The following is a 25296-nucleotide window of genomic DNA, read 5'->3' as shown; positions in this document are numbered from 1 at the left end:
CGCTGAAGTGCCGGTAAAAAAAAAAATGGCCGCCGGCGCGTGCGCAGATGGGATCTCGGGACCCAGTTCTCGAGAGATGAGATCTGAAATCTCATCTCTCGAGAGCTGGGTCCCGAGATCCCATCTGCGCGCGCGCGGCGGCCATTTTTTTGCAGGCACCACCGCGCGCACACAGGGAACCCAGGGAAAATGGCCACTGGCGCGTGCGCAGATGGGATCTCGGGACCCAGCTCTCGAGAGATGAGATTTCAAATCTCATCTCTCGAGAACTGGGTCCCGAGATCCCATCTGCGCGCGCGCGGCGGCCATTTTTTTGCAGGCACCACCGCGCGCACACAGGGAACCCAGGGAAAATGGCCACTGGCGCGTGCGCAGATGGGATCTCGGGACCCAGCTCTCGAGAGATGAGATTTCAAATCTCATCTCTCTAGAACTGGGTCCCGAGATCCCATCTGCGCACGCGCCGGCGGCCATCTTTTTACCGGCACACAGGGAACCGAGGAAATGCCGGGGCTCTGGCCTGTCGCACAATGTTGGCAGAGCCCTGGGCATCAACGGGCACACAACGCGGCACCGGACACACCTGCAGCAGCGGCCAGCAACCGCCGGACGCCCCCGATCACAGCCTAGGTAAGGCATGTCCGCTTTGTAAGACGCACCCCTGTTTTCCCCCAAAATTTTGGGGAAAAAAGTGCGTCTTACAAAGCGGAAAATACGGTATGTATATGTGTCACAATGACATGTGTGTATATATATATATATATATAATGTATTCTATGTGTTTATATCTATTCTTTCGTTTCTTTATTAAACCTGTCAGTGTGAGTTTACTGTATAGCGCACTGAATTGCCGGCTTTTCTTCAAGACACTGGGTGCGTATTTCTCGCAAGTCACATGTGTGGTCCGTGTGTAATCCGTATTTTTTGCGCACCCATAGACTTGCATTGGCGTATTACGGCCGTAGTACGCTGACAGTCCCAGCATGCTGCGAGTGGCACGGAGCGTAGAATATGGATGAGAAATATACGGCTGGTGCGAGGGACCCCATAGAGAATTATTGGTCCGTGTGTAATGCGTGCTTTTAGCGCCTCTCACTCGGCCGTATTCCTCGCCAATGTGACCCCGGCCTTATCGTTCCACTATTTCAACACCGGTATATTGACACCTTTTTTTTTCTTTGTGGTCATTAGATGTGTAGCTGTGTTGTAAATGCAGACGCAGCAGAGAGATCTCTAAGTCTCTGGAATGAGCTGTGAATAGCGGTTATCCTGCGTAAGCGCAATCAGTCAGACAGTCTTAGATCTTATACCGTGCCAGTCACTTTCGGGGTACGTACGCTGGCACCTGCGCTCTGGATGGAATTCAGCCCGGACAGGGGTTATACAATGCAATCATTGGCCGCCTATGTGTCCTACAGCCTCTTTGGTAGGTGTTAGCGCAGCTGCGCTCGATTAATAATCTAATTGATGTATAAAAGACACAACTAACAGTCAGTACCCCTGATGAAGCCACAACTGGTGGCGACACGCGGCGGGGCTCAGGACGCTCAGGCTCCACGCCACCTCTGACTCGTAATTTTTATATGACTAATTTAAAGCTGAGCTCAGTATTGTTTGCAGGCGGCTATTGTTAGCCTGTGCTATCTAATTTCAGCATGCCTGATGAATCGTGACAATTTGAGTTATCTTAGGGAAGTATGCATACCTCTTAGGATGTTGCTAATATCATTGTATTAGGGGGCTACTAAAGCCGGATAGTGTTTTTGGGCTTGTTAGCACGTTTTTTACAGGCGTATTATATTCTCTGCTACATGGTTCAAATCAATTATTTGTATGCACAATACATGCTGTCTTACTGCTGTTTAACTCCTTTATGACCATTTGTATTTATGGTGTGTGCTTCATTCATTCTTATGAACTAGTCTTTGTACATAGCCTTTATATTGTGGTCTGCTGTCTATATACACACTTGGTTCTCTATTGAGTTATTTCATATATCTATATTCTCTGCTACAAGGTTTAAATCATCTTTATCTGTACGCACAATACATGCTGTTTAACTCCTTTGTGACCACTTGTATTTATGGTATGTGCTTCATTCGTTCTTATGAACTAGTCTTTGTACATAGCCTTTATATTGTGGTCTGCTGTCTATATACACACTTGGTTCTCTATTGAGTTATTTCATATATCTATATTCTCTGCTACAAGGTTTAAATCATCTTTATCTGTACGCACAATACATGCTGTTTAACTCCTTTGTGACCATTTGTATTTATGGTATGTGCTTCATTCATTCTTATGAACTAGTCTTTGTACATAGCCTTTATATTGTGGTCTGCTGTCTATATACACACTTGGTTCTCTATTGAGTTACTGAATGTGGAGCCATGAGGGTTTGGCTCTATTTTGAGCCTAGATTTTCATGTCACATGTGTGACCAATTTTAATGTTTTTAATGATTGGGTGTTTTGGTTTGTGTGTCTAAATAAAGATTGTTAAAATTTTTGCTAAATCCTATGTTGGGTGATCCCCAGTGTGTGGCCTATATCTTCTCTCTTCTTTGTAAATTGGCATCAATCTTGTATAGGTCTGGTTGGATCCCCTTTTATATGTCAGTGGTGCCCCCTTGTGTGTAATTTTAATTTGCATCTTTCCCAGCACACGTCAACTCAAGTGAGGTATTCTGCTACATACAGGAGATCTGATCATCGCCTGCATGTAGCAGTGCCGACCGAGTTATGGCCGCTTCTAGTCTCCCATGGAAACTATTGAAGCAGGCCAAAAGTAAAAAAAGTTTTTAAAAAGTTCAAATCCCCCCCCCCCTTTCGCCCTATTCAAAATAGAAAAATCAAACATACTTAAATTTGGTATTGCTGAGTTCAGAATCGCCCGATCTATCAATAAAAAAAGGAACAACCCGATCACTAGACGGTGTAGTGAGAAAAAAAGGCAAAATGCCAGAATTAAGGTTTTTTGGTCACCACGACATTGAATTAAAATGCAATAACGGATGATGAAAAGATCGTATCTGCACCAAAATGGGATCAATAAAAACATCAGCTCGGCAATAATAAGCCCTCACCCAACACGAGATCATGAAAATGGAGCAATGTTTTTTCCCAACAAATTTTGGATTTTTTTTTCACCACTTAAATACAAAAGAACTGAGACATGTTTGGTGTCTATGACCTTGTAATGACCTGGAGAATCATAATGGCAGGGCAGTCTTACCATTTGGTGAAAATGGTAAAAAGAAAATCCAAAAAAAGTTGTTGCGTTACACTTTTTTTTGCAATTTCACCGCACTTGGAATTTTTTCCCATTTTTGAGTACACGATATGGTAAAACCAATGATGTCGTTCCAAAGCACAACTTGTCCCGCAAAAAACAAGCCCTCACATGGCCATACTGACGGAAACATAAAAAGTTATGGCTGTGGGAAGAAGGGGAGCGAAAAACAGAAACGCAAAAACGAAAGAGGGCAAGGTCTCTAAGGGGTTAACAAACCCTATTTTTCCTTCCCCAGTCTCCTCCTTAACCCTTTCTCCCCTTTATTCTGCCTCTCTCTTTCATGACTTTACATTTCTCTTTTTTGCTGTTGTTTGGTTCTTGTCTGTATTACTGGGTATTTATAATCTGTCTCTCCCCTTTTTCTTTACCCCATTTATGTAAATAAATCCTTAATAAAAGCTACTTTCCCATAAAAGGCGCCCGCTGTGCGCCCAAGGCACGCGGCTGATCTGTGCCGATTTGGGGCTTTTTTCTCTCTAATAAAATCGCAGGTAAAAAAACTGCAGAAACTTTATTAAGTGCAGAATCAAAGCTTTTCTGTCCTCTAAAAAGCGCAATAAAAACGCGGCTTCACCTCTGCACCAAGAACGCATCAAATAAGGGGGAGAAGATCGTTATTGGAGATGGTGCGGATCCTGCAGAAAACAAACACCGTATTTCTACAATGTGTGAACACGGCCTTAGGCTAGTTTCACACTAGCGTTTATGAGCGCAGCGACGGCTTGCGCACGGCCGCCGCTAAGCCCCGCCCCTGACACGCCCGCCGGTAGCTCCGCCCACCGGCGCATGACGCTGCATGCGCCCTGCGTCCCCTATCTTTATCACAGGGGGTGCAGGCCGTGCACAGTATGCGTTTGGCGGCGCATGCGCCTTTTTGACGGTGCGCCGACGCAAGCAAACTGCAGCAGGTTGCATTTGGCGCAGGTTGGCGCACCGTCAAAAGGACGCACGCGCCGCCAAACGCATACTGCGCACGGCCTGCGCCCCCTGTGATAAAGATGGGGGACGCAGGGCGCGTGCAGCGCCGGTGGGCGGAGCTACCGGCGGGGGCACGGCAGGGGCGGGGCTTAGCGGCGGCCGTGCGCAGGCCGTCGCTGCGCTCATAAACGCTAGTGTGTCCCGGATTTGGGTCTACGCCCTGCAGTCTCAGGCGTCTGCTGAATTTCCCTCACTACCAGCGCCCCTCTGACAACTCCTCCTGCTGGGGGAGAAAGCAGTGGTAAATGGCCGCGGATTAGGGTGAGGCCAAAATTTGCTGCTATGCGTGCCGCATGCTCTGTGCCTCTATCTGTGCTTCAAAAGTTGTGAGGTGTGTACAGTTACTTGGTGTAACATTGGTGGATATGGACCCACTGCACCATCAGCCAGGCTTACCTACACACACAGCTCCGCTCCGTACACCTCGTACACACGCGGCTCCGCTCCGTACACCTCGTACACACGCGGCTCCGCTCCGTACACCTCGTACACACGCGGCTCCGCTCCGTACACCTCGTACACACGCGGCTCCGCTCCGTACACCTCGTACACACGCGGCTCCGCTCCGTACACCTCGTACACACGCGGCTCCGCTCCGTACACCTCGTACACACGCGGCTCCGCTCCGTACACCTCGTACACACGCGGCTCCGCTCCGTACACCTCGTACACACGCGGCTCCGCTCCGTACACCTCGTACACACGCGGCTCCGCTCCGTACACCTCGTACACACGCGGCTCCGCTCCGTACACCTCGTACACACGCGGCTCCGCTCCGTACACCTCGTACACACGCGGCTCCGCTCCGTACACCTCGTACACACGCGGCTCCGCTCCGTACACCTCGCACACACGGCTCCGCTCCGTACACCTCGTACACACGCGGCTCTGCTCCGTACACCTCGTACACACGCGGCTCCGCTCCGTACACCTCGTACACACGCGGCTCCGCTCCGTACACCTCGTACACACGCGGCTCCGCTCCGTACACCTCGTACACACGCGGCTCCGCTCCGTACACCTCGTACACACGCGGCTCCGCTCCGTACACCTCGTACACACGCGGCTCCGCTCCGTACACCTCGTACACACGCGGCTCCGCTTCGTACACACGAGGCTCCGCTCCGTACACCTCGTACACACGCGGCTCCGCTCCGTACACCTCGTACACACGCGGCTCCGCTCCGTACACCTCGTACACACGCGGCTCCGCTCCGTACACCTCGTACACACGCGGCTCCGCTCCGTACACCTCGTACACACGAGGCTCCGCTCCGTACACCTCGTACACACGCGGCTCCGCTCCGTACACCTCGTACACACGCGGCTCCGCTCCGTACACCTCGTACACACGCGGCTCCGCTCCGTACACCTCGTACACACGCGGCTCCGCTCCGTACACCTCGCACACACGGCTCCGCTCCGTACACCTCGTACACACGCGGCTCTGCTCCGTACACCTCGTACACACGCGGCTCCGCTCCGTACACCTCGTACACACGCGGCTCCGCTCCGTACACCTTGTACACACGCGGCTCCGCTCAGTACACCTCGTACACACGCGGCTCCGCTCCGTACACCTCGTACACACGCGGCTCCGCTCCGTACACCTCGTACACACGCGGCTCCGCTTCGTACACACGAGGCTCCGCTCCGTACACCTCGTACACACGCGGCTCCGCTCCGTACACCTCGTACACACGCGGCTCCGCTCCGTACACCTCGTACACACGCGGCTCCGCTCCGTACACCTCGTACACACGCGGCTCCGCTTCGTACACACGAGGCTCCGCTCCGTACACCTCGCACACACACGGCTCTGCTACATCCACCCTGTAAACCCCTCCTGACCCCACACATAAACTTCCCCTCATCCAGCACCATGACAACCAGCACAGCAGAGTCCTGCACACACTGAGGCCCCTGATCATGTGACCCCTGACTCCTCCCCTCCTGTGACCTCATCACAGGTCCTGTGCACAGAGCAGTCATATATGTGGCGGACACTCCTGGACCTTCTGCTTTCTGGGCTGGTTCCTCCTGTGAGTCCTATTAACCCTTTCGCTCCCTGTCTTCTCCTTTCTGACAGGACAATATCTGAATTCGGACAGTGTGACAGGAATTTCAGCAATGTGGAAGGAAGAAATGACAATTTTCCTGTTTTCCTCACAGAAATGTGACTTTCCCCCAAATGTATCATTGTCCTAAAGGTGACAGGAGCGCTGAGGCCGCACAGTGCGCCGTGTCTCCTGAGTGCCGATACCCCACAGGCTCGGGAGGGAAGGGGCGCCATTGTGGCTGGGATAGACGGCGGACGCCGTGTGACGTGTGAAGAGCTCTGACACCAGAACAGCAGAGACCCCACAAGTGGCCCCATGTTACCCCCTCCACCTCTGGGGGCTCCTCTAGGGGGCAGGGAGGATTATTAACCCTCAGGGGGTGACAGAATTATGTAACGTTGAGCGGAGGAATGAAATGTTCCCACTAAAATGTCGCTCCGTCCCCAAGTCTGTAATTATCACACGGGAGAAGAGGAGAAAACAGAAACCACTTGTTCCACAATTTCCCCTGAGTGCCGATACCCCATAAGGGGCCGGACACTCCTCAGGAGGGAAGGAGCGCCGTCTGACCGGGCAGAGTCTGCTCTTATGGTGTTAGGGGCCATGTCACATTATTAGAGCCCCCAATAAGAGGCGCCATGTTACACCCGCCACCTCTCAATTACTCATCTTTCTCCCAGAATTTTACACCATTGGGCGATGAGGAAAAAATAATTACATTTTACCACAAAAGGCAGTTTTCTCCCCAGAGCAGCCATAGAAGCTGTCAGTGCTGAGAGAGACTGGATTGTTGGAGCCGCCTGAAGAAGGAGCCGCTGTGCTCTGCAAGCTGCAAACATACTATTATCTGGTTATAAAGGCGTCACTCCTAGAATAGTTATATCATCATTGGGCAGAAAAGTCTTCACATCCATCTTGTAATATGGGAAAGTCTAAGGCCAGAAATAATCCCCATAAATCACTGTACATGGAGACTTTGGGGTCAGATCATTTCTGTCCATTGTGATTGTGGAAACAAAAAATCTTTTCTAAAAGCCTCAAACTTCTGTGTGTGACTCAGAGCTGAGATCTAACGTGATAGAAGATTCCAGTGCGGGGAAGACGGGAAACCTTCATATAGACGGCCGGTGGGGATGGAGGCAGTGACCGACTCTGGCCAAACCTGTCTCTAGAGCCGCAGTAGAAGATGAAGATGTCGTCCTCATCATGAAGGAGTTATTTCTCATGTCGCGTGTAATGAATCTCTCCTGCAGTATTGCTAATGCCGATTCCAGTGTCGGTAATGAGACGAGAATTAGCGTTATGGAAGATGAGTCTATGAGGAACGTGTTCAGCTGCCGACTCCGAGGAGGAAACTGCTTGTTGTCTGTGGCCTAAATATATAGGTTTTATTAGTAGATGTCAGGGGAGAAAACTAAACCCTGTAAGATAATAAATCTCCTCATATGTTTCCCTTATTATCTCCAGTAATTGTATTATTACACAGAATTCTTATGGTGTTACATCGGATCATCTTCTTCTCATTCAGGTCTCTACAATATCGGATCCTCTCAGTGAAGATCTTCTACAAAAGAGAATTTTCCTGCTTTACCCATCAAGGATGGATATGGACAGAGACAAGATGGCGGAGAGGATATTACACCTCACCCTAGAGATCCTCTTCCGTCTCACTGGAGAGGTGAGAGATTCTGATGACGTCACATTACATCATTCTTATCTATGGGAATAACAGATGGACAGAACTGGAGAGGTGAGGACTCTGGAAATGTCTGTAGTGAGATTTATTAATGTGTCTCTCCATAACCAGGATTACACAGTGGTGAAGAAGACCTCTAGTGATCGCTGTCAGGACCCTGTGTCTGAGGGATGGGGAAGACCCCTGAGCCCAATCACGGGGCCTCCACCTCACCCCCTGATCCATGAGGACATCAATGACCAGAAGATCCTAGAACTCACCTACAAGATGATTGAGCTGCTGACTGGAGAGGTGACACTGCTGGGAATGCTGGGACATTATACAGTAACACTATGAAGGGATCGGGGGATGACGGTATCATTGTATGTGTCAGGTTCCTATAAGGTGTCAGGATGTCGCTGTCTATTTCTCCATGGAGGAGTGGGAGTATTTAGAAGGACACAGAGATCTGTACAAGAACGTCATAATGGAGGTTCCCCAGCCCCTCACATCTCCAGGTAATAGACAGGACTAAATACACACGGCCTATAATTATCTGTATGTAGAGAATGAATTCAGTCCCTGTATGTGTTTCCTCCAGATCTATCCAGTAAGAGGACAACACCAGAGAGATGTCCCCGTCCTCTTCTTCCACAGGACTGTAACCAAGAAGATCCCAGTGCTCCTCAGGATCATCAGGTAGATGGAGAGAAGGTGTCAGGAGATCTCCCCTATGATGTGTAGACGGCTGTGAAGGTCTTGTGCTCAGTCTTGTTTTATCCCCCAGTATTATATGTTTTATACTTGTGTAATGAGAACGGTGGAGATGGCAGGATTAGAGCTGATCATAGATGGGACTTCTCCATCTGTCTGTGACTTTTACAATATTTGTTTCAGGGTGAAGATCTGACCCATATTAATACTACAGAGACATATGTGAGGGATGATGAGTGGTGTAAAGAGGAGATTCCCACATATGACTACCCAGGTGAGTAGTAACCACTGAATGCAGAGAAGTCACAGATTCCTCTCAGTCACCGGCTGTGGCTGCTTTATCGGTGGTGTAGTCCGGCCGTATTACCATGATCACCATTTTGCCTCTAGACCACAACATTTTCCTCCACCCAAAACTGTTCAAATGACTTTGGGCATTGAAAGCCCTTTTCTATAGAACTTACAACCTGGAGATTCCACCTACCCCCTGGAAGTCAAATGACAGCCTATGCAGAATGCGCTGAAAGGTTAGAAAATCACTTGAAGAAAAATATTATGCTGGGCCTGAAAGAGAAAGCAGAGGGTAATGATGCTGTTGGCTTCCTAGATCCCTGAGATCTTATTGGATGAATTTTCTCTCCCTTCTGTGCTGCTGAATGTCTCATGATCAGGTCCAGTCTTTCTGGTCAAACTTTGCTTTTATGATGTGCAGTGAGGCCAAGTGTGAATTTTTGTACAATAACTAATTTCACTTTATCCCCACTTTTCAATTTGTGTTAAAACTACCGTAGTTTTAGGACTATAAGACGCTTGAGGAAAATGGGGGGGTGCGTCTTATAGTCTGATGTACCGGCTCTGGATGTGGTGGGAAGGTGGTTGAACGGCAGATGGTCACAGGAGGCTGGAGCCGATGGCTGCGGCTAACTCGTGTTCCCGCTGCTAAAGAGAAATTAATATTCACTGCATTCCACGTCCATGGGCTTGGAGGACAATGAATATTCATTTCTCTTTACTAATAGTGTCTTGATCTGATTACCCCCCCCAAACCCGGTCGTATGCATGGCCCCATCCTTATAATTGGCCCACACCCCCATCCCCATCCTGGTATGCATGGCTGTTGTGAACACTTGTGACCTGGCTTCTGAGTTTGGGCTCCCTCTGGTGGTTGCTGCAGGTAATGGAGCTGGTCGGGTTGACAAAAGTCAATCACCTGAAGATGATGATTGGAGGTCAGGTGTTACAGACTGGGAAGATTTAAGTGAGCAACCTTCCCTCAATTGTTGCTGGTGATTTGGCTTCTTCCTGTGCATTTGGAAGTCTGCCTGCCCCCTGCTTGGTCCTGCATCGTTCAGATAAGTCATTTGTTTGCTGGAATCTTTTTGCATTTGATCCAGTTTTTGCCTTTCTCTGATTTCTGCTTTGCGGGTGTTAGTTCAGCCTTGTTCCCTGCGGGGACCTGTGCTGGACCCTGTTGTGAACTCATTTTCTGGTCTACCAGTTGTGAGTTCTCCTTCCGGGCTCCCTCTGGTGGTAACAGGAGATAGTGAGGTTGATTTAATTAGTAGAGATCTGCCACCTGATGATGAGGATAACGATTGGATCTCTGGAATCTCAGACTGGATTTAAGACAGCCGACGCCCTATTCTGGTGCTGGTGATTCCTTCTGGCTTTTCAGGTCTTGGTTTTCAGCTCTGTTCCAGTCATCTCAAGCTAAGTGTTTCTGCTAATGTTCACACTTGATTTTGTTGGTCTATTCAGTTTCTTGTGTGGTCAGCCAGCCCCAGCTGGGGCTGTGCTGAATTTCCACTCTTATTTATCTGTGTTTGCCAATTTGCTTTTTGTCCCTTATTAGATTGGCCTCTTTTTTGCTCTGTCTCAGAATATTTCAGAGTGCTGATATAGTGGGAGAAGTCTAGTGACTTCATGGTTAATTTTGTTATCAGAAGTGTTGGACATTATTTTTGTAGGGTTTTTTGGGCAGATTGCAGACAGTGTCTTTCCTTTCCTGTCCTTTCTAGTTAGTTTGGGCCCCATCGTTTGCTCAGCCTATTTTCCTGCCTGTGTTTGTGTTTTCATCTTGTTTCACTGTCAATACATGTGTGGGGTGTCATGATCTGAATTTGATCTGACAGTTTTAAATTGCACAGGGTGAACTTTTTTTACTTTGGCAAGTGCCAAGTGACTTGACTGTCCCCGGTGGTGGTTAGTGGTATTGCACTTTGGGTTTAATGTGCACATAATTATGGTTCAGGTGTGGGGCTCTATAAATGAGTCTCAGGGTGTGCAATCACTGCTGGTGATATTCATTCATGGATTCTGAGTTGGTGAGAGCCTGGTGGAAGGATGGAGCTGAGGAGGAGTCCTGTGCAGCTTAGCCAGGGGGGAAGCGTGTCAGCTATGGTGTCTGGACGAAGGGCTGGCATGGCGTGGTGGGGTCGCAGTGATGGTGTCAGCGGGAAGTGTCTGCATGGACTGGTGGAGTGGCGACTATGGAGAGTGGCACTCACCATGTGGGACTTGGCTGCTGAGCTGGACTCAAGCATGCTTGACTTCGTGTCAGAAGCTGAACTCATCTTTGGGACTCTGTTACTAAGCAGCAGCAACTGGTGGTGGACTCTGCACCAAGGCTGCACTAAGGTGAAGGATCCTGTTATGGTTATGGATCCAGGTGGAGGAGAAGATGCACACAGGTGGTGGGCTTTGTTGCTAGGAGCGTACGCAACAGAGCAAAGCTAAGTGGTGTTTCCCCTGTATTGTCTCTTTCCTCATGTGTGTTATTAGTGCAGTGGTGGGATTAGTCTCCGCACCGACCTATTCCCTAGTGAGGGTTTAGGTTGAGGGCGAGCAAGGGGTTAAGGTTCGCGTACGGCGACAGGTGCGGAGCCTGTATAGGGAACGTAAGGAGTGCAGGGACACTGGCTCAGGGGAGCTTAGGAGGTCTCCACGTCCCCCATTCCCTATCGCAGGGCCCACCATTGTTAAAGTTACCCAGGTTCCCCCTTTATTATTTGATTATTGTATAACGTGTAATACCTAAATTCGCCAGGTGGAGGCGGCGTATCCACCTGCACGTTTTATTATTTAAATGCGCCCCACTGGAGGCGGTGTATCCAGGGTCACGTGTGTTATGGGTTCACCTTGCGGTAACCGCTGTGTGCCCAGAGACACGTGACCATGACATGGGGGCTGTCTATTCCTTTGGGGTCTGCTCTGGGTCAGTTAGTTTTCCCCTTTTCTTGCTTTAGGCTTATTTAGTCCTCCGGCTGTGACGAGGCATCTAGATTCATCGTAGGAACACTCCACGGCTGCTGCTAGTTGTGTGGTTAGGATCAGGGGTCTGCAATCTGCATTGTTACCAACCTCTCTGGCTTTCTGTGACTTAGCTTGTTTAGTTTTCCTCCTCGGTGACCCATTCATAACAGGACCCTGTTCCATATGCCACAGCTCATATCAGTGTGTTCAGTATTGCTAATCCCCTGCTATGTCAGTATCTTTTGTTTTGCTTCCAGTTCACACCAGAATTCTGATCTAGTGGGGGACAAGTCGTGTGGCCTCAGTATTTTTGCATATCATACGTGTTGGATTTTTCTTAGGGTTTTTGCATGATTGCAGACAGTATCTTTCCTGTCCTGTTCTATCTAGACAGTTTGGGCCCCATCATTTGCTTACTCTATTTTCTACCTGTGTTTTGTGCCTCATCTTGTCTCATCTGCAATATATGTTCAGGGGCTATCTATTCCTTTGGGGTAATACTCTGGGGCAGTTTAGCTTTCCCCTTTCTTGCTTTAGGCTTAGTTAATTCTTTGACTGTGCCGAGGCATCGTAGGTACATCCCATGGCTAATTCTAGTTGTGTTGTCAGTTTAGGGGTCTGCAATCTGCTTAGTTACCAACCTTTCTGGTTATCTGGTTGCCTAGCCTATTCCCCAGCTATCCTGCTCAGTTACCTAATCATAACACATGGCCCCATTAGAAAACATTAAAAATGCAAACCATTACACTTACCTACCCCGCGCTTCCTCACAGCGTCCTGCTTCGATGATAGCAACTGCTATATGCTTGTAAGCAGCACTTGGCAGAGACATCATGCGCTGCTCACAAGCAGAGCACAGCTGCCAGGACTGTGCACTCAAAGGGCAGTGTATATTCATTGCTCTTCAGTAGCGCGCAGTGTCAGCAACTAGCTTCCTGCTGCTACCGGTGGTCACATGTGCCGCTACTTAAGAGAAATGAATATTCATGAATACGCACTGTTCCCAGCGCTGCTTACAAGCATAAAGCAGTTGCTGGCACCGTAGCAAGAGGCTGCAAGGGAGCACCGGGTAGGTAAGTGTAATGGTTTGTTTTTTTAATGTTTTCTGATAGGGCCATGCATACCAGGATAGGAATGGGGGTGGGGGCCACTTATAAGTATGGGACCCTGCATACCAGGACGAGATGGGGCTGTAGGTTACCAGCAGGTGTGTTGGATGCTGTGACGAGCAGGGGGCAGAGCAAGTGTTAACGGGTGTCTTTTTATAACCAGAGAAAAAGATAACAACGCTTTCTCCACGCAGGGAGTTAATATATACAAGATGCACAGAAGTATTGTGCGGACAAATATGTGGAAGTTCAGTATTATGCAGTGACAGCTTGACTTCACCTGTCAACAATGGTAACAACGAAAAAAGAATTGCTAACGACAGGAGAGGAAAAAACGGTAGGGTTCAACTTATCAGACTCTGTCGTCCGAAGGGAGGTGGTTGAAAGATTCCACGATGGCGCCGCAGACGGCGCGTCACATTGAGGAAGCGGTCCTGGATGAACCGGAGGCACTCTCTCTTAGCGGTGAAGAAGAGTCCGGGACCTTTTGGTGGGCTGCTGTGTGTCCAGGTACCGGTGGCTGTTGTTTCGGCGGATGAGGCGGAGGGTTCTGGTATCAAGGCCGCAGCCGCGGATGTAAAGTCAAAGTCTCCGACGGGAGCCGTGAGCTCTACACTGTCTGCTGTCAAGCGTTGCACAGTACGGTCAGCGCTTCCTGCCTGCGGTCACGTAGGGTCGGCGTCCGGCAGCGGGAAGCGGTCACTGGTGCTGTTGCTGGATGTTGGGGGGTGCGCACTCTAGCGCAGTCTGTCGTCAGTAGTGTTAACCACTGGGAGGGAGCAAACTTTCCTCTGCTGCACCTCCTGTCTTTCCGCCAGAAACCCCAGGTTCCGGTGCACCCCCCTTTTTATATCAGACCCGCCCTTTGCAGCAGAGGTCACAGGTCTGTCCCGGTCAGGTTCTCTATCCCCCTGCCACCCTAGTGGCAGTCCCAATGGTTACGGCCCACAGACACTGTTGCCTTTATTGTTCTGGTCCTTCCTCCTACAGGGCCATGCATACCAGGATAGGGCTGATGGGACCATGCATACCAGGATAAGGATGGGGCCATGCATACCAGGATAGGGCTGATGGGACCATGCATACCAGGACGAGATAGGGGACCCTGCATACCAGGATAGGGATGGGACCATGTATACTAGGACAAGATGGGGGCCCTGCATACCAGGATGAGATGGGGGCCCTGCATACCAGGATAGGGATGATGGGGCCATGCATACCAGGATAGAGATGAGGTGGCATGCATACTAGGATTAGATGGGGGGCCCTGCATACCAGGATGGGGATAGGACCATGCATACCAGGATAGGGATGAGGGATACATGCATACCAGGATGGGGATGGGGCCAGTCATACCAGGATAGCGATGAGGGATCCATGCATGCCAGGATAGGGATGAGGTGGCCTTGCATACCAGGGTAGGGATGAGGGGGCCATGTGTATCAGAATGGTTATGAGGGGACCATATATACCAGGATAGGGGATATTAAGTACAGAATTGACCACATTTTTTGCTTCAATTTGTTTTTCCTAATTTTCTCCTCTAAAACCTAGGTGCGTCTTATGGTCCAAAAAATATGGCAAGTGTGAATTTTCTGTACAATAACAGAGTTTCCCTTTAGCCTGAAATTTCAATTTCTTTTAAAAGCAACTAACTTCAAGGAGGATTGTGATAAACTACAGGACAAACATTCCACCTGTGCTATGATGGATCTCTAAGCTGTGCGTGGCTGAGGGCTGTAATATACATTTATTCCCGCCTGCAGGAGATGTGTTGGCTCCAGCCCTGGTGTCATAGATTTACTAAACGTCATGAATTCCATTATGTTTTCCATCCTAAGGAATTCAGATTACTGCACAATCTCTCCTGAAATGGGGGCGCTAATACTTTCTCTACTCTTCCGGTCAGGACTCATAGTGGCTCCAATGGTCCACCATAAATGAGGGCAGCTCCGGTTTAGTGTTCTCCCCTCGTACATACGTTGCTGTTGGGGATATAACATAATTTTTTATTCTACGTCTTTTTTTAACCTGTTCATTCTGTATGATAGTTTGATTGTGGTGGGATTGGCCTTCCTGCCTAATGTGAGTCTGTAACTCCCTGATAGTCTTGAAAAAAATCTCTCCATTGCCTCTTCCAAATGTCTAAGATCTAAATTTAAAGGGAACCTGTCAGCAGGATTGTGCTCAGTAACCTCCAGACACTGTCAGGTCAGCGCCGTTATACCGATTACAATGATACCTGGTGATGAAATCCATCTTGTGGTTGTTGTTTAATCTGTATTAGTAGTTTTCAGTTAATGAAATTCTCGTGTTCTGGGGTGGGGCTGTGGGTGGGGCTGTGGGCGGGGCTTTATGAGGTGTGCTGATTACATATGCATCTGTATTGGCTTATGACAGGTTACTGACCCCTCACTGACCTGCCCCCATTATTACATAATGCATATAATAATGTTGATATTATTCTTGACAATGCCTATAATATTGTGGCTATTGTGAGGCTTAGAAAATAAAAATTTACAAATGACACTGGCGGCACCTGTCCAGTAGCATCTATCTCTTACTTATAGATGGTACTGTGCAGGCGCCATTTTTCTGGATGTAATTTTTTATGTAAAATAGGGGGCAGGTCACTGAAGGAATTAGTGTCATAAGCCAATACAGATGAATATGTACACAGAGCACCACATAAAGCCCCGCCCACAGCCCAACCCACAGCCACTCCCACAACCCCACCCTGATGCACGAGAATCTCATTAACTGAAAACTACAAATATAGATTCAACAGTAACCTGCCTGCAGCTGCCCAGAAAAGACACGTCTATTAGATGCGCCAATTCCGACGCTTCTCCTGGGTCTTCCCACTTGTCCTGTAGCGGTGGCAAGTGGGGTTCATATTTGTATATTTGTGGAGTTGATGTCACCCTTTTGTTGTCAGGTGACATCAAGCCCACGGCTTGGTTATGGAAAGGTGTCTATCCATTACGAACCCCAAAGTTACATGGTAAATAAAGACACAGCCAGAATAAAGTCTTTTATTAGAAATAAAACAAAACAGTTTTCCTTTTTCAAAAATAACAAACACAGTTATACTCACCAACACCTAAGTGGGAAGAGTCGGGCAAAGCGCCAGAATTGGCGCATCTAATAGATGCCTTTTCTGGGCAGCTGCGGGCTGTTATTTTTAGGCTGGGGGGGTCAATATCCATGGCCCCTTACAAGCCTGAGAATACCAGCCTCCCAGTTGTCAGCTTTAGCAAGGCTGGTTGTCAAAAATGGAGGGGAACGCCACACCGTTTTTTAAATAATTTATTTAAATAATTAAAAAAAACAGTGTGGGGACCCCTCTATTCTTGATAACCAGCCTTGCTGAAGTTGACAGCTGAGGATTGCAGCCCCCAGTTGTGAGTTTTGCCAGACAGGTTATAGAAAATACAGGGGAACCCACGCCGGTATTTTCATTCATTTATTTAGTTATAGCGCAGGCGGTGGGTGAGGAATACTCCAGTCATCCACTCCTGATGTCACTGTACTTAGCAGCAGGTGTAGGTTGATGGGCGTAATAGTCCCAAAAGCCCCCACCTGCTGTCATCATTCTCACTTTAATATAACTCTCATCATTCTACCCGCCGGCAGAGCAGAGGAGAATGATGAGAGCGTCTTCAGCACCCGCCACCGGGGAACAGCACTTACTGTACCGCTTCTTCCCTGCCGGCCATCCATGTGGTACTGATGCTGTACACGGGTGGCACACGGTTGTCACACATGTGCCACAAGTATTACACACATGGACATCTCCGGTACCGGAAATATCAGGACGTGTGAAACCGGCCTTATACACAGTTCTCTTTAAATGCCTAATATTTCTTCTTGAAACTCATCTGACAGAAAATATTATTGGAGCTTAGGATAGTATAGATTGTGAAGTCTCCGAGACCCATACTCTAATTACACCAGAGAGGTTTCACCACTAGTTACTCATTTATTACTGATGGAGACTGTGGAGTTTGATCATCTCAGTAGTTCCTAATCAGGCCCCATTATTAATATCTGACGTGTGTCACTTTATGTGGTGGTAAATTTGGAATTCTTCACAAAGGATAATAGAAAACAAATGGATCTTAGAAATTATTTTCCAGCTTCGCACTATACCCTACATACGGTTGTACACTACTGTCTGGGCACATGGCAGTGTTCAGAAGGGAAGGAGCGCCATTTAGCTATTTGAATGCAGATCTTGCTGGAATAGTTTGCAGACACAATGTATTGGGAGCACTGTTCATGGTCACCTGGCAGCTCAAAAGATGTCCACCATGAACATGCTTGGCGCTATCTTCTCTGCTTTCCATATCCCAAGGATTGCCTTGCTCACCGCCCTATAACACCCTTACATGGAATCTGGACATACACTGGGACCCCAAGGCTTGGACCATGGTGTCACCTGCTATTCTGTGGTGTTAGATGGCGAGAAGAATAGTCAGGTAGCTGGGTCAGAACCAGAAGGACAGAATACAGAATCAGAAGACACAAGAGTAGTCAGTAAACGGGCCACGGTCACAGCAGGAAACAAATACACAAGCCGCAAGCTGAGCACAGAGGACTGAACCAGAGGAGAACAGCGCTGTATCTGGCGGATTCCGGCCATGTGCTTTGCGCTTTAGTAGGGTGTGGTACTTTCCAATTGGCTGAAGTAGGGAGCAGATTACTCCAGCTGGACAGCAGGAACAGATCCCAGATGAGATTGGACACACCATATGCAGAAACCCTAATGTAACTAAATGACAGAAAACCAGAATAGTAGAAATCCCCATAAAGTGATTCCATTTTATAAATTAATTCACTGAGGGTTATAATCCTTAGGAGGAGTGAATATTTTGACTCCACAGCCACTTATCAGAAATTAACACGCAGTGGATGTTGGAGAGTGAAAATTACACATTTGTCATTTTCTTACCCAGCACATAGTGCCCAGATTGTTCTCCAGGAGACACCGCAAATTAAGTGGGTTCTTCTCACTATAGTATTGCTATACAGGGATACTAAATGTTGTTTGCACACACTGCAAGACTCCGAAGTGAGAGCGGATTTTGCTGGATTGGTTTATAGAAACCTTGTTGCTTTTCAACAGCCTTTGAGCCACTAATAGTGTGGGAACCTCTGTTTTTCCATTGACAGATGATGGACCTGAGTGGGGACTTGTTTTTGTGAGATGAGAATTGGTATTATTTTCACCTACATAACATTGATTTTTTTTTTTTTATTTGATATTTGGGAGGTGGAATAAACAAACAGTTGAACACCACACACTACTGGTTCATCCAACAAGGTTTTCTATTAGACTGTGAACTGTCATTGTCTTGGTAAATAATTAAAGCTTTTACATAAACTGTCCATAAAAATGGCAAGCTAAGTATAAATGTTCAAAATTATAAAACTCAAGGATATTTTATTAATAAATAATAATTGTTTTTTATCTTAGCAGATGACTGTACCAGGAGATCAGAGGGACAGCTGACATCTTCAACTTTTAAATCTGATGATCTTGAGATCCTACAAGATACAACTGAATTGATTGCTGTTACTCCAGATATATCATCATCCATTCACAGCAAAGATCTGTTATCTGATCCTATGAAACAGGTCACATCTTCTGATTCAATACCGACTACTAAAGAAAATCAAAGTCACAAAAGAGACATTAAAAAACAAACTGCTCCTAAAGCAAAGAAGTCATTTTCATGTTCAGAATGTGGGAAATATTTTACATGGAAATCACGTTTTGTTACTCACCTGAGAATTCACACAGGGGAGAAGCCTTTTTCATGTTCAGAATGTGGCAAAAATTTTGCACAGAAATCATATTTTGTTAGACACCAGAGAACTCACACAGGGGAGAAGCCTTTTTCCTGTTCAGAATGTGGGAAATGTTTTGAACGTAAATCAAATTTTGTTAGACACCAGAGAGCTCACACAGGGGAGAAGCCTTTTTCCTGTTCAGAATGTGGGAAATGTTTTAGGAATAAATCAGATTGTGTTATGCACCAGAGAACTCACACTGGGGAGAAACCTTTTTCATGTTCAGAATGTGGGAGATGTTTTGCACATAAATCATATTTTGTTACCCACCAAAGAACTCACACAGGGGAGAAACTCTTTTCCTGTTTAGAATGTGGGAAATATTTTGCACAGAAATCACAGTTTGTTACCCACCAGAGAACTCACACAGGGGAGAAGCCTTTTTCCTGTTCAGAATGTGGGAAATGTTTTGCACAGAAATTACAGCTTGTTACCCACCAGAGAACTCACACCGGGGAGAAGCCTTTTTCCTGTTCAGAATGTGGGAAATGTTTTAATAATAAATCATATTGTGTTCAGCACCAGAGAACTCACACAGGAGAGAAGGCTTTTTCTTGTTTAGAATGTGGGAAATTTTTTGCGCAGAAATCAAGTTTTGTTATCCACCAGCGAACTCACACAGGGGAGAAGCCTTTTTCCTGTTCAGAATGTGGGAAATGTTTTAACAAGAAATCAGATTTTGTTAAGCACCAGAGAATCCACACAGGAGAGAAGCCTTTTTCATGTTTAGAATGTGGGAAATGTTTTGCACAGAAATCAAATTTTGTTACCCACCAGAGAACTCACACAGGGGAGAAGCCTTTTTCCTGTTCAGAATGTGGGAAATGTTTTAATAATAAATCATATTGTGTTCAGCACCAGAGAATCCACACAGGAGAGAAGCCTTTTTCATGTTTAGAATGTGGGAAATGTTTTGCGCAGAAATCAAATTTTGTTTCCCACCAGAGAACTCACACAAGGGAGAAACCTTTTTCATGTTCAGAATGTGGAAAATGTTTAAGCAATAAATCAGATTGTGATAAGCACCAGAGAAGTCACACAGGGGAGAAGCCTTCTTCCTCTTCAGAATGTGGGAAATATTTTAACCAGAAAGTGCTTCTTGATCGCCATCAGAGCAGTTCCGCAGAGGAGAGGCCATTTTCATTTTCTTAATGTGGGAAATATTTTACTTGGAAATCAACTGTTAAAAAACATCAGAGACGTCACAATGGGAAGACGACTTTTTCATGTTCATAATGTTGGAATAGTTTTAACCAAAATTGAATCTTCTTAAATGGTTTGTCTCTTGTCATTCCTAATGTTTGCTGACAAAAGAATAAAACTCAACCTTATTAATTCCAAATTTAAAACTATACCCATAATTCACCCCCTGAAGATTCGTCGGAAAGTGACTGATATAAAAAACATATATTCCACATCTCAGTATATAGGGTGAGGTGACGTTTACACACTCACTCTCCAAGCCTCTCATTTCTACGGGTTTCATCGTCCTCGCCAAAGACGACTCATCAAGAGACTATTTAATATTGACCTATATTCAAGCGAGACTAAACGAAAAAAACTTAAATCATGTATCATGTTATTCGAAACAGTCAGAACACTAGCCACATATTGGCAGATCCCAGACCTCAAACTATATACTTCGGAAGTTTATAATCCACTCCAGTGTCAGGAATAGATAGTATGAATTTGAATTTACCAAATGGCTGCAATGAAACAATTTAAACATTTAAAGGGGTCTGAATACTTTCCATACCCACTGTATCAGTAAAAATAACTCCTCTTTATTAGGTAAAGTATAAAAGAATTGCACCATTTTCCGATACCCGTCGCGTCTCCATTTTTCATGATCTCGGGTTGGGTGAAAGTCTATTTTTTGTGTGCCGAGCTGACGTTATTAATGGATACCATTTTGGTGCAGATACGATCTTTTGGTCGTCATTTTTTGCATTTTAATGCAATGTTGCGGCAACCAAAAAAAGTAATCCTGGCATTTTGACATTTTTCTCGTTACACCATTTAGCGATCGGGTTAATTCTTTTTTTATAGTGATAGATCAGGCGATTCTGAACGCGGCTACAACAAATGTGTGTATGTGTGATTTTTTTTATTGCTTTATTTTGAAATTGGCAAAAGGGGGGGTAATTTGAAATTTCATATTTTTTAAAATATTTTTAAAAACATTTTTTTTTCTACTTTTGGCATTGTGAAGACATACAGCATTGTATCTTAATTAACCAGATGACTATTTTTTTAGCAAACAAAGAATAATAGAATGTTATCTGTATGTTGGCTTTAAATTTAAATATTGATTTCTGGTTGGTCAAGAAAACACTTTTGCTTGTGTAAGCCTGGAATATTGACTTTTTTGTGCGCTTATCCTTGATCACTAGTGATCTTTGCCGATATGTTAATTATGCATTGGGTTATGGAGCCAGTTTGTTGACTTCTAAAGCAGAGAGGGAAAAACTATGCAAGTAGTTTAACCCCTTCACCCCCAAGGGTGGTTTGCACGTTCATGACCGGGCCAATTTTTACAATTCTGACCACTGTACCTTTATGAGGTCATAACTCTGGAACGCTTCCATGGATCCCGGTGATTCTGACATTGTTTTCTCGTGACATATTTTACTTCATGTTAGTGGTAAAATTTCATTCAAATAACTTGCGTTTATTTGTGAAAAAAATGGAAATTTGGCAAAAATTTTGAAAATTTCGCAATTTTCCAACTTTGAATTTTTATGCCCTTAAATCACAGAGATACGGCACACAAAAAACTTGATAAGTAACATTTCCCACATGTTTACTTTACATCAGCACAATTTTGGAAAAAAATTTTTTTTTGTTAGGAAGTTATAAGGGTTAAAAGTTGACCAGCGATTTCTCATTTTTACAACACCATTTTATTTTTAGGACCACATCACATTTGAAGCCACTTTGAGGGGTCTATATGATAGAAAATACCCAAAAGTGACACCATTCTAAAAACTGAACCCCTTAAGGTGCTCAAAACCACATTCAAGAAGTTTATTAACCCATTAGGTGCGTCACAGGAATTTTTTTGAATATTTAAAAAGAAATGAACATCTAACTTTTTTTCACAAAAAAAATACTTCAGGTTCAATTTTTTTTATTTTACCAAGGGTAACAGGAGAAATTGGACTGCAAAAGTTATTGTGCAATTTGTCCTGAGTACGCTGATACCTGATTTGTGGGGGGGAACGACTGTTTCGGCGCATGGCAGAGCTCAGAATGGAAGGAGCGCTGTTTGACTTTTTCAATGCAAAATTGGCTGGAATTCAGATCGGACGCCATGTCACGTTTGGAGAGTCCCTGATGTACCTAAACAGTGGAAACCCCCTACAAGTGACCCCATTTTGGAAACTAGACCCCCCAAGGAACTTATCTAGATATGTGGTGAGAACTTTGAACCCACAAGGGCTTTACAGAAGTTTATAACGTGCAGCGGTACAATTAAAAAATCATATTTTTTCCACAAAAATGATCTTTTCACCCCAATTTTTATTTTCCCAAGGGTAACAGGACCCTAAAAGTTATTGTGCAATTTGTCCTGAGTACGCTGATACCCCACATGTGGGGGTAAACCACTATTTGGGCGCATGGCAGAGCTCGGAAGGGAAGCAGCGCCATTTGACGTTTTTGGCTGGAATTGAGATCGGACACCATGTCGCGTTTGGAAAACCCCTGATGTACCAAAACAGTGGAAATCCCCCACAAATGACACCATTTTGGAAACTAGACCCCCTAAGGAACTTATCTAGATGTGTGGTGAGAACTTTGAACCCCCATGGGCTTCACAGAAGTTTATAACATAAAGCCATACAATTAAAAAATCATATTTTTTCCACAAAAATGATCTTTTCACCCTCAATTCTTATTTTTCCAAGGGTAATAGGACCATAAAAGTTATTGTGCAATTTGTCCTGAGTACGCTGATACCCCACATGTGGGGGTAAACCACTATTTGGGCGCATGGCAGAGCTCGGAAGGGAAGCAGCGCCATTTGACGTTTTTGGCTGGAATTGAGATCGGACACCATGTCGCGTTTGGAAAACTCCTGATGTACCAAAACAGTGGAAACCCCCCACAAATGACACCATTTTGGAAACTAGACCCCCTAAGGAACTTATCTAGATGTGTGGTGAGCACTTTGACCCCCCCAGTGCTTCACAGAAGTTTATAATGCCCGGGCGTGAAAATAAATAATTCGTATTTTTTCCACAAACATGATCTTTTAGTCACCATTTTTTTATTTTCCCAAGGGTACCAGGAGAAATTGGACCCCAAAAGTTGTTGTCCAATTTGTCCTGAGTATGCTGATACCCCATATGTGGGAGAAAACTACTGTATGGGCACACGTCGGGGCTCGGAAGGGAAGTAGTGACGTTTTGGAATGCAGACTTTGATGGAATGGTCTGCGGGTGTCATGTTGCCTTTTGAGAGCCCCTAATGTACCTAAACAGTGGAAACCCCCCACAAATGACACCATTTTGTAAACTAGACCCCCCAAGGAACTTATCTAGATGTGTGGTGAGCACTCAGAACCCCCCAGTGCTTCACAGAAGTTTATAATGCCCGGGCGTGAAAATAAAAAATTCGTATTTTTTCCACAAGCATGATCTTTTAGTCACCATTTTTTTATTTTCCCAAGGGTACCAGGAGAAATTGGACCCCAAAAGTTGTTGTCCAATTTGTCCTGAGTATGCTGATACCCCATATGTGGGAGAAAACTACTGTATGGGCACACGTCGGGGCTCGGAAGGGAAGTGACGTTTTGGAATGCAGACTTTGATGGAATGGTCTGCGGGTGTCATGTTGCCTTTGGAGAGCCCCTAATGTACCTAAACAGTGGAAACCCCCCACAAATGACCCCATTTTGAAAACTAGACCCACTAAGGAACTTATCTAGATGTGAGGTGAGCACTTTGAACCCCCAAGGGCTTCACTGAAGTTTTTTAATGCCAGGGCATGAAAATAAAAAAATCGTATTTTTTCCAGAAACATGATCAATTAGTCCCCAATTTTTTCATTTTCCCAAGGGTAACAGGAGAAATTGGCCCCCCAAAAGTTGTTGTCCAATTTGGCCCGAGTACGCTGACACCCCATATGTGGGAGAAAACTACTGTATGGACACACGTCGGGGCTCGGAAGGGAAGCAGTGACGTTTTGGAATGTAGACTTTGATGGAATGGTCTGCGGGTGTCATGTGCATTTGGAGATCCCCTGATATACCTAAACTATTGAAACTCCCCACAAGTGACCCCATTTTGGACACTAGACCCCCCACGGAACTTATCTAGATGTGTGGTGAGCACTTTGAACCCCCAAGTGCTTCACAGAAGTTTATAACACTCGGACGTGAAAATAAAAAAATCATTTTTTTCCACAAAAATGATATTTTTGCCCCCAATTTTTTATTTTCCTAAGGGTAACAGGAGAAATTGGACCCCAAAAATTGTTTTGCAATTTGTCCTGAGTAGGCTGATACCCTACATGTGGGGGTAAAACACTGTTTGGGCGCATGGCAGAGCTTGGAAGGGAAGGAGCACCATTTGACTTTTTCAACTCAGAATTGGCTGGAATTGAGATCAGACGCCATGTTGCATTTGGAGAGCCCCTGATGTGCCCAAACAGTGGAAACCCCCAATTATAACTCCAACCCTAACCCCAACACACCCCTAACCCTAATCTAAGCCCTAACCCTAGCCCTAACCCTAACCCTAGCCCTAACCCTAGCCCTAACCCTAGCCCTAACCCTAGCCCTAACCCTAGCCCTAGCCCTAACCCTAGCCCTAACCCTAGCCCTAACCCTAAGGCTGTGTGCACACGCGGATTTTGCTGCGGTTCCGCAGCGGTTTTGGGAATGGGAATCAATGGGAATCAAAAACCGCAGTGCAGACGGTGCGGAATTTTCCGCGGTTTTCAATCCGCAGAAAGAATTGACATGTCAATTCTTTCTGCGGATTCTCCTGCGGTTTGCCATCTCCTCTATTGAGGAGATGAAAAACCGCAGGACAAAACCGCAGAGCAATCCGCAGGTAAAACCGCAGGTCTTTTGACCTGCGGTTTCACCTGCGGATTTTACAAAATCCGCGCGGATGAATCCGCACCTAATCCGCAGCGTGTGCACACAGCCTTACCCTTATTATTTTTCCCTAACTAAGGGGGTGATAACGGGGGTTTGATTTACTATTTATGGCGGTTTTTATGTTTGGCGGCTGTCACACGCTAAAAGACGCTTTTTATTGTAAAATAGTTTTTGCATCACCACATTTTGAGAGCTATAATTTTTCCGTCTTTTGACCCACTGAGTCATGTGAGGTCTTATTTTTTGCGG

General features: G+C 46.0%; 1 protein-coding gene across 1 annotated transcript; it reads left to right on the top strand.

Annotated features, from left to right (window-relative positions):
* The first annotated feature begins 1510 nt into the window (after positions 1–1510).
* On the top strand, positions 1511–20287 carry LOC141073902 (uncharacterized). The gene is made up of 7 exons (XM_073561442.1): positions 1511–1572; positions 7861–8010; positions 8140–8319; positions 8402–8525; positions 8609–8706; positions 8905–8995; positions 18565–20287. The coding sequence occupies exons 2-7, from the start codon at positions 7933–7935 to the stop codon at positions 20088–20090; spliced, it is 2097 nt and encodes a 698-aa protein (XP_073417543.1). The 5' UTR covers positions 1511–1572; positions 7861–7932; the 3' UTR covers positions 20091–20287.
* The last annotated feature ends 5009 nt before the right edge of the window (positions 20288–25296 follow it).

Source organism: Dendrobates tinctorius, unplaced genomic scaffold (genome assembly GCF_039654945.1).
Source record: "Dendrobates tinctorius isolate UK_male_01 unplaced genomic scaffold, ASM3965494v1 ptg000320l, whole genome shotgun sequence".
NCBI lineage: Eukaryota > Metazoa > Chordata > Amphibia > Anura > Dendrobatidae > Dendrobates > Dendrobates tinctorius.
The sequence above is the reverse complement of the archived record's forward strand: the minus strand, read 5'-3'. Positions and strand labels throughout refer to the sequence as shown.

Coding starts and splice junctions, on each gene's coding strand:
- LOC141073902 (XM_073561442.1), top strand. CDS start 7,933: ATGGATATGGACAGAGACAAGATGGCGGAGAGGATATTACACCTCACC. Junction 8,011..8,139: donor TCTTCCGTCTCACTGGAGAG/GTGAGAGATTCT, acceptor CTCCATAACCAG/GATTACACAGTGGTGAAGAA. Junction 8,707..8,904: donor GTGCTCCTCAGGATCATCAG/GTAGATGGAGAG, acceptor TATTTGTTTCAG/GGTGAAGATCTGACCCATAT.